This window comes from Amblyomma maculatum, chromosome 1 (genome assembly GCF_055883805.1).
Source record: "Amblyomma maculatum isolate TAMU_Amacu chromosome 1, ASM5588380v1, whole genome shotgun sequence".
Taxonomy (NCBI): domain Eukaryota; kingdom Metazoa; phylum Arthropoda; class Arachnida; order Ixodida; family Ixodidae; genus Amblyomma; species Amblyomma maculatum.
The window spans coordinates 343,294,464-343,307,339 of NC_139344.1; the positions used below are offsets into that span (position 1 = coordinate 343,294,464).

Below are 12,876 nucleotides of genomic sequence, written 5' to 3' on the forward strand. Positions count from 1 at the left end.
TGGTCGACTGGTAAGAAAAAAGAATCATCCCAACTTTTCCCACGTACTGAGAGCCCAAACTGGAGTTTGCTCCGCGACGCCAGCGCTCTGTTCCTGATAAAATAGAGGAACTACAGAACCTATGCGCAGCTGCGACCACGAAGCACACGGAGCAGGAGAATGAGGGGGAACAGTCTTACAGACGCACGCAAATCCGGCTCTCTTCGCCAATGGTTTTTTTTTTCCTGGAAGCTGGTTGGAAATGTTTTTTACCGGTGCTTTCGAAAGAGAGAAATTGTGATTAATTGATAGACTGTCCCTCCGCTCTGCTAAGTCCGAAAATGTCGACGCAGACTCAAGTCTCTGATGAAGAGTAAAACTGTACGGTCTGCTGTGAACATTATATCGCGAAATGCGGAGTGACGATGAGGCTGCGTGCAGCAAATAAAGTGCTTTAGCAATTCGTGCTTTTAGCGACCCTGTACTTTTATAACAGAGCTAAGTTCTGCTTGAAAGTAATGTTTTGGTTATATTTACAATAGCTGGCCTAAGTATCCCGATTCACACCTATTTAAATTTGCTTTTAGCACTCCAAAACGTTTGCTTGAAAATTGTCCTCACATAATTGTCGCACTCCCTAACTTCACATCAATTTTCCGCGAAAAAAAAGTGCGAGCATTATGGGAGTAAATACGGTACCACTTAAGTTGTACGAAAAAGCCCACCGTAATTTTATCATTGTACTTTTTTTTTGCCCCCTTTCTTGGAACCAGATGACAGCCAGAACGTGGCAGGAGGAGGAGAGCAACAACCACGCGCGCGAACGTAAACTCATGCCGGAAGTGTGGAGCAGACTACGCGGCCTCCGTGGAGATATCGGCAAGACCTCTGTGCAGCTCTGCCGCGTCGTCTACTCCGCGCTGCGAAGAGGTTTTGCAGAGGTCTCCACGGAGGGCGCTGACGCGCAGAGCGGCACAGCATCCCCTGGCCCTAACTGTCTTCACTAGTGAACCCTCCCCTCAAACTCACCTCAATTTTTCTTAAGGATAAAGGGTTAATTACGCAAGTAAATACGGAATTTCCAGTTAGCGCTTTGTAGTTCCAACTGGCCCGTGACGTCATGGCCTGACGCGCCCAGAAACTTCCCCACCACAGGTTTTTTATGTACACGATGGACAGTGCAACGGTACGCCCCTGCTATCATCATTTTGTTTGGCTCGCAGATTCCAGACTGCCGGCAAAATTGGCGCATAAAAAGGCAGATCTAAAATGCGGTGTGTCAGGACTGAAGTTTTAGTTCTCAGATTGTCAAGATGGCTGGTGATGCGAGAGGACTTCGTCAAATTGGAAGTGTGGCATTAAAGTACTTAAAATTAAAATTAAATTGCAAAAAAATTAACATAATTTTCAATGGAGCAGAGATTGGGAAATCAAAAATATTTGTTATGTCGTGAATTTCGTTACACTGAAGTTCGTTATATCAAGGTTCGACTATATGTGGTCTATTTTCCTGCACTGCACCAGTCATCTCCCAACCCCTCTTCAATTTCCTCCTACGGCATTTACCCCTACCACAACCTCACACACTCTTCCTCTTCTCTGAAAAGGTAAAGGGCATATACCTTTTCTCACTTAGCCTCTTGCCAATTCATGCCCAAGGCTTATTTTTCAGACATGAAGACTCCAATGTAAATGCATTAAAAAATGGTTCTGTGCCCCAAACAGAACGGAACTCCAGTCCAAAACTTGTGCATCAAGTTTAGTAACATACTAACTACAATGCAAAGGATAACATTAGAAAGGAAAACAGCTTACTGGTTGGTTTCCAGGAAGTTTCAACGTTTTCTCCATGAACCTCGGGTCTCTGGAAGTATGAGAGGTCATTGCTGTCATCCCCGCTAGCTTCAACAGCATCAGAAGCCTCATGCACAGACAAGCTTTCAGAATGGCACTTACTTTAAGTACTGAACAGCATTTTCAGCACACTGCCTGAACAGACCTTCAAACTCGTCACGGGCCCACTGAAAAGAAGCGTTTTCTTGCTTTCATAATAGTACGTGCTGACATTACACAACGCAACTTGGCAACATACCGCAAGCGAAGACTTAAAAGCAAACATTAAGCAAACATTTTTACCAGCAACCAAACCATTTCATTCCGTGTTCAGTGAAGTCTGACAATCTTGTTATGGCCTTTCAAAATGATCGCGGTGGTCGATGAGGCAATGCCAAGCTCTCTGCAGAAGCCGATTCGCTTTTTCACTGCGTCGATATCTTGCAATGTGGCTACTCTTTCCTACAGCGAAAACTACTTTAGCTTCTTGGCGCCATCGCTAGCTGCATTCATCGTTGGATCTCGCACGAACTTTGCAATAAGATTATCCAGGCACGAACGACCAACCGAGAAATGATCGTCCAAGAGCATTTAGAAGCCCCCTTTGCAAAGGCACGGCACAAAGTTTGATAATATCGTATGTCCGTTGAATGGTAGTTTCATAGATGCGAACAACGCTGCTGTACTTTTGCATGAGCTTTTTCCAAAGGGTTATTCTGAGAGTATAAGCAATAGGAATAAACTATATCCGTTTTGATCTCATCGGCTTATTTCGTTTCTACAAATCCACATGAAAAAGCAAAATAGCAACATGGTAGATACAAAGCACTACCACAAAGTCAGGGCTGTGCTCGCTAACAGGAGGCCTCAGCGCACATACCTGCAAGGTGTGCTCGATGGCATTGGGGAAGTTCTTGAGTGTGCAGATGGGGATGGATTTCTCAGGTGGGTCTTGAGAGGATGAATAAGACTCCGTCAGGTGGGGAATCACCACCTGGACATTCCCCTTGGTGCCAAGTGTGCCAGACTCTAAAAGGGGCTTGCGGTAGTAGACGCACCGACGGTCCATGTAGATTCCTGCACAACACATTCCACAATGCACAGCAGATTTCAATCATTTGCATTCCGCCACTCCAAATTGTTGGCATGGGCACTACAACATGTGAGCACATGAGAGTATGTCCTCTTGCCCTACCAGAAGTGGTGCTGTCGAACCATGCAACTGCCAAAAGCAGTTTGTGGACACTGCTAGCACAATGTATATGTGTGCGTGCCAAAATCGAGTGTGGTTCATCTGGGCCTATTAAAGACTAGACTGCTTTTCACAGCAGGTAGTTTTCCTGCCTTCAAGGACTTCAAAATGCTTCGAGAAAATGGAGAGGTTTATGAATACAGTTGAACCTTGTTATAGCAACCACTGCTGTTGTGAATTTGGTTTGGTTTGGTTTTTTAAGGTTTAACATCCCAAAGCAACTCGGGCTATGAAAAACGTCATAGTGGAGGACTCCAGAAATTTCGACCACCTGGGGTTCTTTAACGTGTGCTGTTGCAAATTACAGGACGGAACAAAATGAAAGCAAAGTATGGTTGGTCCATGCTTTATTCCTATGGAAGTTCCAGTTTTAATTTTATACATACATAGCACGACTGTAATGAACATTCATGCCAGACAAGCAAAAAAAAAAAGATAAGATGTGAGGCCTTGTTACCACTCAACTGGTGCTTCTGAAAGTTACACTGCTCTGCTCATGACACACTGCTAGTGGCGCCTTAACTGATAAAAAAAATCTGGTAGCAGATTCCCGATGTAATGCAAGTAGTGATGACAACAAAGAATTAGAAAGTGGAGAGAGCTCAAAACAATGCAGAATTCGTTGACAAAGCCAGGAAATTGAGGGGCTACTTAGAGAAGGTAACCTGTGGCCAGACGTCGAGAATGCGCTGCTTGTTGTTGATTTAGGCGTAGAATTTCGCCCTCCCAAAAACAGTGAAAACTTGTTAATGCGAACCTCAAGCACTCGAATTCTCGGGGCGCTTCGAACTGCACTACTTGGTCTGACCAGGCCCCATAGAAGCCAACATATAAAAAGCCCTAAAATTCGAACGCGTCTGTTTTGCCATTTATAATTCGAACTATGACTGCCACGCCTCGGTGGCCTGCCATCTGGCACATCCTCTACCATGCTCACCGCTTTTGGCAATGTGTGTCCGCCGATGTTCCGACAGACGAACAACTGGACCACCAGTGCTCTACGCATAAAACACGCGTCATCAATGATGTTTTAGGGCTTTGGTATGCTGCTGCAAGTCTGTGAATGTTTCCAAAACCAAATCAGAAGAAGCAGATATGACTGCAATCTCCCATAGCGTCAATTGGAAAAAGCTATTTGCATAACATAGTTCAATGCGAGCCCCACTAAAGTAAAAGGAGCACACATCGCTGAGCAGTGGGCATTGGTACTATTCATGACATGCTGGAAATGACAAAAGCCAAACTACAAACTAAACCGCTGTTGCTGTTCAAGGTGCTGTCACAATTAGACAACGCTCACCCAACACAAAACAATCCCAAAACAAAGATAAGGTGAAAAAAAATTGCACCTACGTGTGTCGACATTGTCCAGGGCATTGGCCACACCATCCAGAGTCTCAAAGAAGTCATCCGTGTAAATGTTCTCCGTCTCCGGCCCAACTCTGTTCTCATGCGCTACGATCTTGACGCTCGGGTTCATCTTCTTCACTGCATCTGCAGCCGTGCCAGACTTCATACGCTGTGCACAGAACAAATGTCTGGTTTAGTAAGTTTACGGGGTTCGATGCTCAAAGAGATTCCCGGCTACGAGAGACACTGTATTGGAGGGCTCTATATAATTTCAGCCATCTGGGGCTCTTTTATAGTACACCGAGATAACAGCGTATATGGCCAGCTTCCATTTTGGCTGAAACGAACAGTTTATGAAATGACTGTGTCGACTCCCAACCATGGATCATCTTGCAGATGCATGCATATATGCACTTTGCCATTTGCTTGATCGATGATCTTTTATTTTGGGCCTCTTATCACGGAAATACTCCTCAGCATACTATCAGCCTGATCAGCAACTTCCTTCACTAAGAACTAAAATGTGAGCATGCACAGTTTTGCTCCAGACACAGTTTTGCACACTGCGGCTGCTGATATTGAAATCCAGTTCACAACTGTGAATAATCCATTACCGATAATCGTGCAAGTGTGCACTCACAAGTCCCTTCACTATTCCCAGCTATTTTTCATTGGCATTCCTTTTTTTTTCTTTTTCTTGCAAGCTTTTTAGTTTGGTTACACGGCCTGTAATTAACCCCTAGGAGGAGTTGACTGAATTCGGAACTGGCAAACCTGACCTGCCTGAGCAACAAGAGCAACAATACAGAGCTTGTGGCAACTTGTCAAACGCAAGCACTATGTGGATCTTTTAATGCGCACTCAGGCTTGTGGAAAAAAAGAAAAAGAAACACTACGTGCAACATCTCAATGAAGTTCAGGCAACTGGCTACTAGCATCAGATGTTTCAAAGCATAGTTTGAGGATGATGCAGACATAGAGCTGCAACCATCCCCCTCGACAGAGCAGTGAGGTCTATTTACCACCAGGTGGAAGACACTAACCCCACAAAAGAAAAGGAGCAGTGCCTGACAGGAAAGTGGACACATGAATGCGGACAAGCAAACAAATACACAAATCATACAACACACTTTGTTCCCTACAAGAGAACAAAATATCTGCTCCCTGCATACAGTAAAGCCTCGATAATTCAAAGGTTTTCTGCAGTCCCGTATTTTCCAATGTAAACCTGATGGATAATTCGGACTGGCACCCCGCGTCAGCCTGCTTAATTTGAAAATTTTGGATGCTACGTGGCAATGCCCGATCCATGTTTCGCCGAGAGGCAAAGCCACATAGCGATGGTGATGATTTATAGGCTCTAGGCACAAAGGTCTGTCTACAATGCGGCCCACCGACAGCCGAAACATGTGCCTGCAGAGGAGAAGACGTGCTTCACTGCAATGCAACGACCATGTTTTTCTGTTAAGTGATCTTGCCCTCACTTCATCCATCACCTCTTCGCACTGCATCAGTGGCAGCACGTGTTCCGTGCAGTGACCACTCCTCCCCTTTGCCTCCAATGCTGCAAGTATGCGCTATGCAGGTCTCGCCTGTGCCATTTCTTTGCGGTGTGCATGGTGGTTAGGAGTCTGCTACTGCGCTGTTCTTTTGGGCTGCGCAGAAGTGCTAGATTTATGACTGTACTAATGAACGAAATGCCGAAGTACGAGGCTATCGCTAGAGCAAAAGTTCTGCTTGATCCAAGAAGCAGGCAAGAACGCTTGCTCCAAGACAGAGTTGGCTAAAAGGCACGGCATGCCTCTCTAGACGTCCACAATACTGAGCATCAAGTCGATGATACTAGAAGACTATGGCAAGACACATTCTTCGAAGCAGTCACGAGCGCGGGCTTCCGCATATCAAGATGTGAAATCTGCTCTGCTTCGCTGGCTGCAGGAAGCAAACGCAGTCCACCTTTCCGTCAATGGAACGGTACTGTGGGAGAAGGCCAACGACCTGGCTCTGCAACTTGGGCACGAAGAATTCAAGTTTAGCAGTTTTAAAGAACTCAACAATTTGACATTTCTGATTTCTGACCGTCTGTGGTGAGAGCGGTAGCAGCGCTAACAAGAGCACTGCTGAGAATTGGAAGCACATCTTGGCGCCACTGCGCGAATACGGTGCAGACGATGTTTACAATCTTGACAAGGCTGCACTTTTTATAAGGTGCTGTCAACAAAAACATTCGCAGTGAAGGACGCTGCAGTCAAGGGTAGAAAACAGGCCAAGGATAGGATTACTGTACTGGTCAGCGCAAACATAAACACAAGCTGTCGCTACTGGTTGTCGGGAAGACTGGGAAGCTTTGCTGCAGCACAGCAAGATTTATCAGCACCACCTGCTCATGTGCTCTTTTGCTATGACAATGACAAGGAACACTCCATCAACCTCCTCGAAGCCATATGCCTCATGGTGTACACTTGGAAACAAGTGGAGCCCATGTTAATCAGGTGGTGCTTGGAACACGCTGGTTTTTTCAGTGAAAGCACTGTTGATGCCGATGCAGACTACCGATGTACACTTCACGAAGAAGGAGCACGGTACTGCAACCGCATCAATGCACTCTGCACAGAAGATGAGTCCAACGCAGTCAACTACTCGGACTTGGAGTATGAGGTTATTACTGTTGCGAACATACGCGATGACAGCGACAACAGCGAAGACAAAATCGACGAGCCTCCTAGAGCACCTGCGCTCAGTGAAGTTGTCAGATCGCTGAAAGTTATCCACAGTTTTGCCAAGTGCCACGAAGGAAGTTCTGAAATGTTTCACCCAGTTGACCAACTCGAGAACACGACCTTCAGAGCTGCAAACCTCTAGATGCCGCAAACCAGCATCTGATTACTTCAAAGGGAAGATACGGGTCTTAGAAATTTTGCTTTTCAATTTTTGGTCCGATCTGAATAGAACTTCAGTTTTGATCAGTTTTTCACGCTGGTTTCTAACCTGTAATTGGATTTTTGATAGCTACACCAGTTCAAGAAATGTTAAGGTTTAAAAGAAAATATTAAATTTCGCCGGACCGCTACCTTCTTGAAGTGCTATTACGTCCGGTTGCTTAGGTACACTTTGGATGTGAAACAACAGGTTACTCAGTTTGTTGCGGAATTCTCTGCAGTTCCATTGCCATACCTCAATTTGCTGGCAAAGGGCCATGTTGAGACATGGGAGGAATAATTACATATTAGCAGGCATTTCTTTCACGACTATTTGACAATGTAGTCTCATAAAATGCAAACATCAAGTGTGTGGCTCCAATGTCAAAGACATGCTGCTTTAGGGGGTGATGCTATTTCAGAGTGCAGCTTTTTGGCGTCCGTTCCTGGGTTTCGCGTCTGCCTCGTAACCGGCCGTGCCCCCTTTAATCCCCCCAGTTTGAGCCGGCACTTTTTATTCACTTGAATGCAATTTATCGGCAAAAAGCTAGACCAACATTCACAGCGAATAACTATTGTTGCAGTGCAGTGAAACTAGTCGACGACGTCATTATGGGTGACTCTTCGAATTTGAACAGTTTTTGCCAAATTCTTTGTGTGGCGCCCGATGCTGCTGAACAACGAACGCCTCATGACCTTTAACTTCTTTGGCGTTGGTCTTCTTCCTCAGAGCAAACGTTTTTGTTGAAAATGCATCACATCTACAGACGATGTCATCACTAGTGTCTAATTGTCACCGTCTACTGCGGAGAAGCCTGAATGCTGAAATATATATATATTTTTTTTTCAGCAATTACATCGTCAATCTGAATGCTAGCTCAAAACGGCTTGGCATGATTTAACCTTCGCCTTCACAAATTAAACTCCTTTAATAGTTGAATTCTAAAACAGATTCAGCTTCCCTTTAACTGCACTCCTGATTTTGTCATAGGTAAAGCACATACTAAAACAACCTACAGCATGGCCACTAAGCCAGCTAACCAGTAGCAACATGAAGGAAAGCTGGGCACTCACGCCGACATCCCAGGGGCGGAACAGGAACTGCCTGTTGAGGTTAGACCGCTCAATGACATCCATGTCTGTGATGTAAATGCAGCCATCCTCGGCTCCCAGGCCCATCATGGCAAAGTTCTTGAGAAGCTCGCAGCCAATTGCTCCGGCACCAACCTAGGGAGGACAGAATTGCAACCAAGTTCAGAAGCACAAAAAAAAGAATGGAATTGACTGGAATCAATGTTTCTGAAGAGACTGCAGCTGCCCCCCACTACAACAAACACCTCTTCAACAAAAGTATTATTTTGTATATAGTGTTGGCCTCATCCACCCAATCCTTTATTTGTGCTTGTGTATCTTGTGCACTTGACAGCAGCACAGCGACAATGCCCAAGTTGCTTTCTTCAGAGGTGAAGGCTCGGATCATCACCAGGACTAAAAACGGCAGTAAAAAACATGGCAGCATAATCTGGTATTTTTAACAGCCCACTGCTGACAATTGCGAAGTTCGAGATTGACCATAACGACGTGTTGTCTGATGAGAGCGATGCGCAAGATGCATTGGTTCTGCCTTCTGCACTGGATACGATGGACGCATTTGACGTTATTCAGAGTTTTACAGGCGGCCACCATGACAACTTCTTGATGCAGCTGCTGACCAAGTACAAGCATCACACCACGGCGCTGATATCCAAAGGATGGATGGAGGCAAACGAAGATGACAGACTTTCTTTCGAAATAAATGTGAAGCATGCTGTCAAATTCATAAGTGTTTTTGGGTAGGTTTCGTCACGACGAAGGCTCGACTGCAGTAAGAAAAAAAGTGTACAAGAACAGCTCTCACCAAGAAGTACTTTTGGGATCCGAGCTTTTTCTGTACATCTGCACCAAGTACACAAGCCTGGGCACCATAGCGAGTCTCCGCCTGGTCAAGGAACAGAGGGGAAATGGCTTTCCATCAGAAAGAGGCATGAAAACGGCGCAATAAGCATACGGCATGCATCTGAGAATGAACCGGTACTGACCAGGGCAGTGGCATTGTCCTCGCTTACAGCTCCAGACTGTGGGAGGCATTCCAGCGCATCAAAGTAGAACCACTGCTGGATTGGGTTGAACTTTCCACTGCACGCCTGTGGGGGAGTTAAGAAAAAACAGCCAATGAAATAAAATGTGAAAACAAATCACAGCACTAACAAAATAACAGAGTTCCAATCCACCCTAGTCACTAGACTGAAGGAGCACGGTTTATATGAGGTAGAGCTTCATCCTTATCCAGCAATCCCTTGGGGATGAATTGTGGATGCTTGGGTCACCATTCCTGAGGAGCTCTTTTTAAGACGTGTGGCATTCCGAATGCATTCGACGGAACCAAGGATGAGCTTTCGTGGGAAGAGGTGTCCGATAAGGGTTTTTCAGAAAGTGGTATGAACGATGAGCGAAAGCAAAATGTGTTCTGCTCCCAAATTATGCCCCTTATTACAAGCAAATCCGCACTATACACTCTTCCACAGTACATCACTGACATTGCCTTGGCAGCTGAATATTGTTAACTGGGCTTGATAGTAATGTTTTCATATCTGTGTTTATCGATTCGAAAGGAATCTACTGTATTTAAGTCCGCCATCAAACAATATAGTCAGCTATGGTTGGCCACCTGGGTCAGCACCTATTTAGCTCATACAGTGATCAAACTAATGTGACCGACACATCAGCCAAAACACCTCTCATATTTATACAATACCTGAAATAGTGGCTGAGAAACAGTACTAGAAGCATGTTTAGCTAATAAATCATTCATCAGAGATGCAAGTGGAGTATACTTCTGCCCATCAAACTCATACATGATAGATAACGACCCTCTGAGAAACCGGTTTGACTGGGCTGTTAAGAGGGGACATTAAAGCTATTTTTACTAGTTTTTGACCAAATTTGATAAAACCTGGTATTCTGATTCAGTTTCTTGTACTGGTTTCAAAAATGTAACTATTTTTACAATTGGCCAATTAGTTCAAGAGATAAATGAAATTAATTGTTTGTCATTAGCGGGAACAATGAAAAAATTATCACACTACAAAAAATTCACATGGACAGTATCTACCAATGTTTCTAGTATCTACCAATGTTAGGAGCACATTTTTGATATAACATATATAAGCAATGTTATAGCAGTTCAAAGTTCATGGCTCCAGATGTGGGTGCTTTCCTGTCTGATTTAGAGTAGAATTTAAAAATTTGAGCTTCTATAACATCACATTTTGTTATATCAAAAAAGTGCTCGTAATATTGCATTCATTATGCTTTTTAGTACCTAGCAAAGTGTCCTTGTGAATTTTTTCTAGTGCGGTTACTTTTTCATTGTTTCCGCAATTATCTCGAACTAATTGGCCAATTGGAAAAATAGTTAAATATTTGAAATCAGAGCAAGAAACAATCAGAGATACCAGGTTTTATCAAATTTGGTCAAAAATAGGAAAAATAACTAAGAACTCTTTCCTGAGCTACCAGAGCAGCCCAGCGCCCCAACATGGCAGCGTCATTCACCTTTTCGTAAAATCGTCTATAAGCAGTGTTCCAAAGCCCGGGCTAGGACAGATCCAGATGAAAAAACTGATATCTGCCTGCAAACTGGCAATGGAGTTCCACTTCATCTGCCCGCCCTTTCCACAGTGCAAGTCCAATGTTTTCGAGGACAAGCACCTCTACTATGAGCGGGTTTAGTGCTCCTGAAAATATGGGAGCATACCAGGGTGTCCAAATATGCTACATAAAACAAATTTACGCCTACAAACAATATACGGACAGAAAAGTGGACGATTACATGCATGCGCATGCTCACTCAGTTGAAATTTCATGCAGTGCTAGGCACCTAAAAAACTATCCACATTTCTTCTAGGGGCTAGCACTTGAAAAGAAGCTCTGAGACTACAATGTGCTAACAACTTATGCAGCTAGAAAAAAAACAATTACCTGTTCCACCATCACTTAAGGGGGGACACGGCTCTTTGGCACCGAAAATCGGCCTGAAAATTGGATTTTCAATTTTTTCATTTTCGTATTCCTTGCACCATTCCGCATCTGCAAGCAAATTTTCATCCCTATACCCCGCTTATTTATGAAGTTATAGCGATTAAAAAATGCAGTACCACACCCACTGCCCTTTAAATTGTGGACAAACGACACCCAATTTCGATCGCCCGGCGCATGAGAACTACGCGCTCCACCGCGGCGATTTTGGTCTCGTTCGAAAGCGCGCGCTTTCGACTTAGTTTTTCTTTCGGAAAGCAACCCTGTGCGCTCCGCCTTTCCCATAAAAAACAAGCAAAAAGATAGCATGCAGCGCGCGCTACTATTGGCCGGTTAAGGCACGTGATCAAAATGGCGTCGTTTGGTTGGTTCCGGCAAGCTAGCCCTGAAATGCGGACTCCCAGTGACGCCATTTTGTCTTTCTGCCGACCACGCTAGTGCAACGCGAGAGTCATGCCAGGCGCGAAGAAGTACCGCTCTTTGCACAAGTTCGGGCGAAAGCAACCAAAGAAACGCGTTAAGAATGCGACTTCGTTGCATACTGTGCAAGAAGCAAGTGCCAGTGCTGCGGGATTGTGTGACCATCACGTTACGGGCGGCGACGCTTCTCCGATTCCGCTGGACAACGGAGCCGTTCTTCGTGCCGACTGCAGTCGTGTACGTATTGATACCGCGCCTGTCACTAACAGTGACATAACTCAAGTGAGTGCCCGTGAGCAAGCTACGCTTGATAGACTGGTATCGACGCCGGCGACGGCACGAAAGACCGCGCTGTTCGCCGATGCAAGTGGTGCGTCCGCAGAGTCAGATGCGGACGGAACAGCCTCCTATGCGGTAATTGACCTCAGCATTGTGAATATCCTTCTGGATGCCGTGCGGTGCAAAACGTGTCGTGGATGCGTGCGTTTAATTACCAGCGACCGGAGCTATGGCCTCGCCGTAAAACTGATCGTGCTGTGCGACAACTGCGGTGAGATTGCGGCCGAGTGGAACTCGCGGAGGGTTGACGGCGAGAAAAGGTGCAATCCTTTTGAGCTGAATATTCTGGCTAGTCGAGCAATGCTGTCGACCGGTAACGGCCAGACAGCAATGAACGATATCTTTTCGGCGATGGGGTTGTCGCGGCGCGGGATGCACAACAAGACGTTTCAACGGCATCTGAAGAACACACTGCAACCCGCTGCTACCCGAGCCGCCACGACCGCTATGGCACAAGCCGCGCAGGCAGTGGCGAAGGTCTACGATGACTTGTGTTTTGGGCATAGGGGGAACATTGCCGTGTGCTACGACGGCACATGGATGACGCGCGGACACTCATCACATATAGGCGTCGGTGCCGTGGTGGAACTCTTCACTGGTTACGTGCTTGATTATGTGGTGTTGTCAAACTTTTGTCTGGGCTGCGAAATTGGTCCCAAGCCAAACACTGACGGCTACGAACTTTGGAAATCACGCCACCGGTGCCAA

At 45.5% G+C, this 12,876-nt stretch overlaps 1 protein-coding gene across 3 annotated transcripts in view; it reads right to left on the minus strand.

The window, feature by feature from the left end:
• Positions 1-12,876, minus strand: part of Uba1 (ubiquitin-like activating enzyme 1) — a 53,893-nt gene that overhangs the window by 17,976 nt on the left and 23,041 nt on the right. For all 3 annotated transcript variants that reach the window (XM_084589285.1, XM_084589275.1, XM_084589293.1), the window contains exons 11-17: positions 9,411-9,515; positions 9,230-9,310; positions 8,407-8,559; positions 4,418-4,583; positions 2,693-2,889; positions 1,936-2,000; positions 1,795-1,843 (exon numbers count right to left, since the gene is read on the minus strand). In XM_084589285.1, coding sequence (XP_084445411.1) covers positions 1,795-1,843; positions 1,936-2,000; positions 2,693-2,889; positions 4,418-4,583; positions 8,407-8,559; positions 9,230-9,310; positions 9,411-9,515 — 816 coding nt within the window. The remainder of the gene's footprint in view (positions 1-1,794; positions 1,844-1,935; positions 2,001-2,692; positions 2,890-4,417; positions 4,584-8,406; positions 8,560-9,229; positions 9,311-9,410; positions 9,516-12,876) is intronic.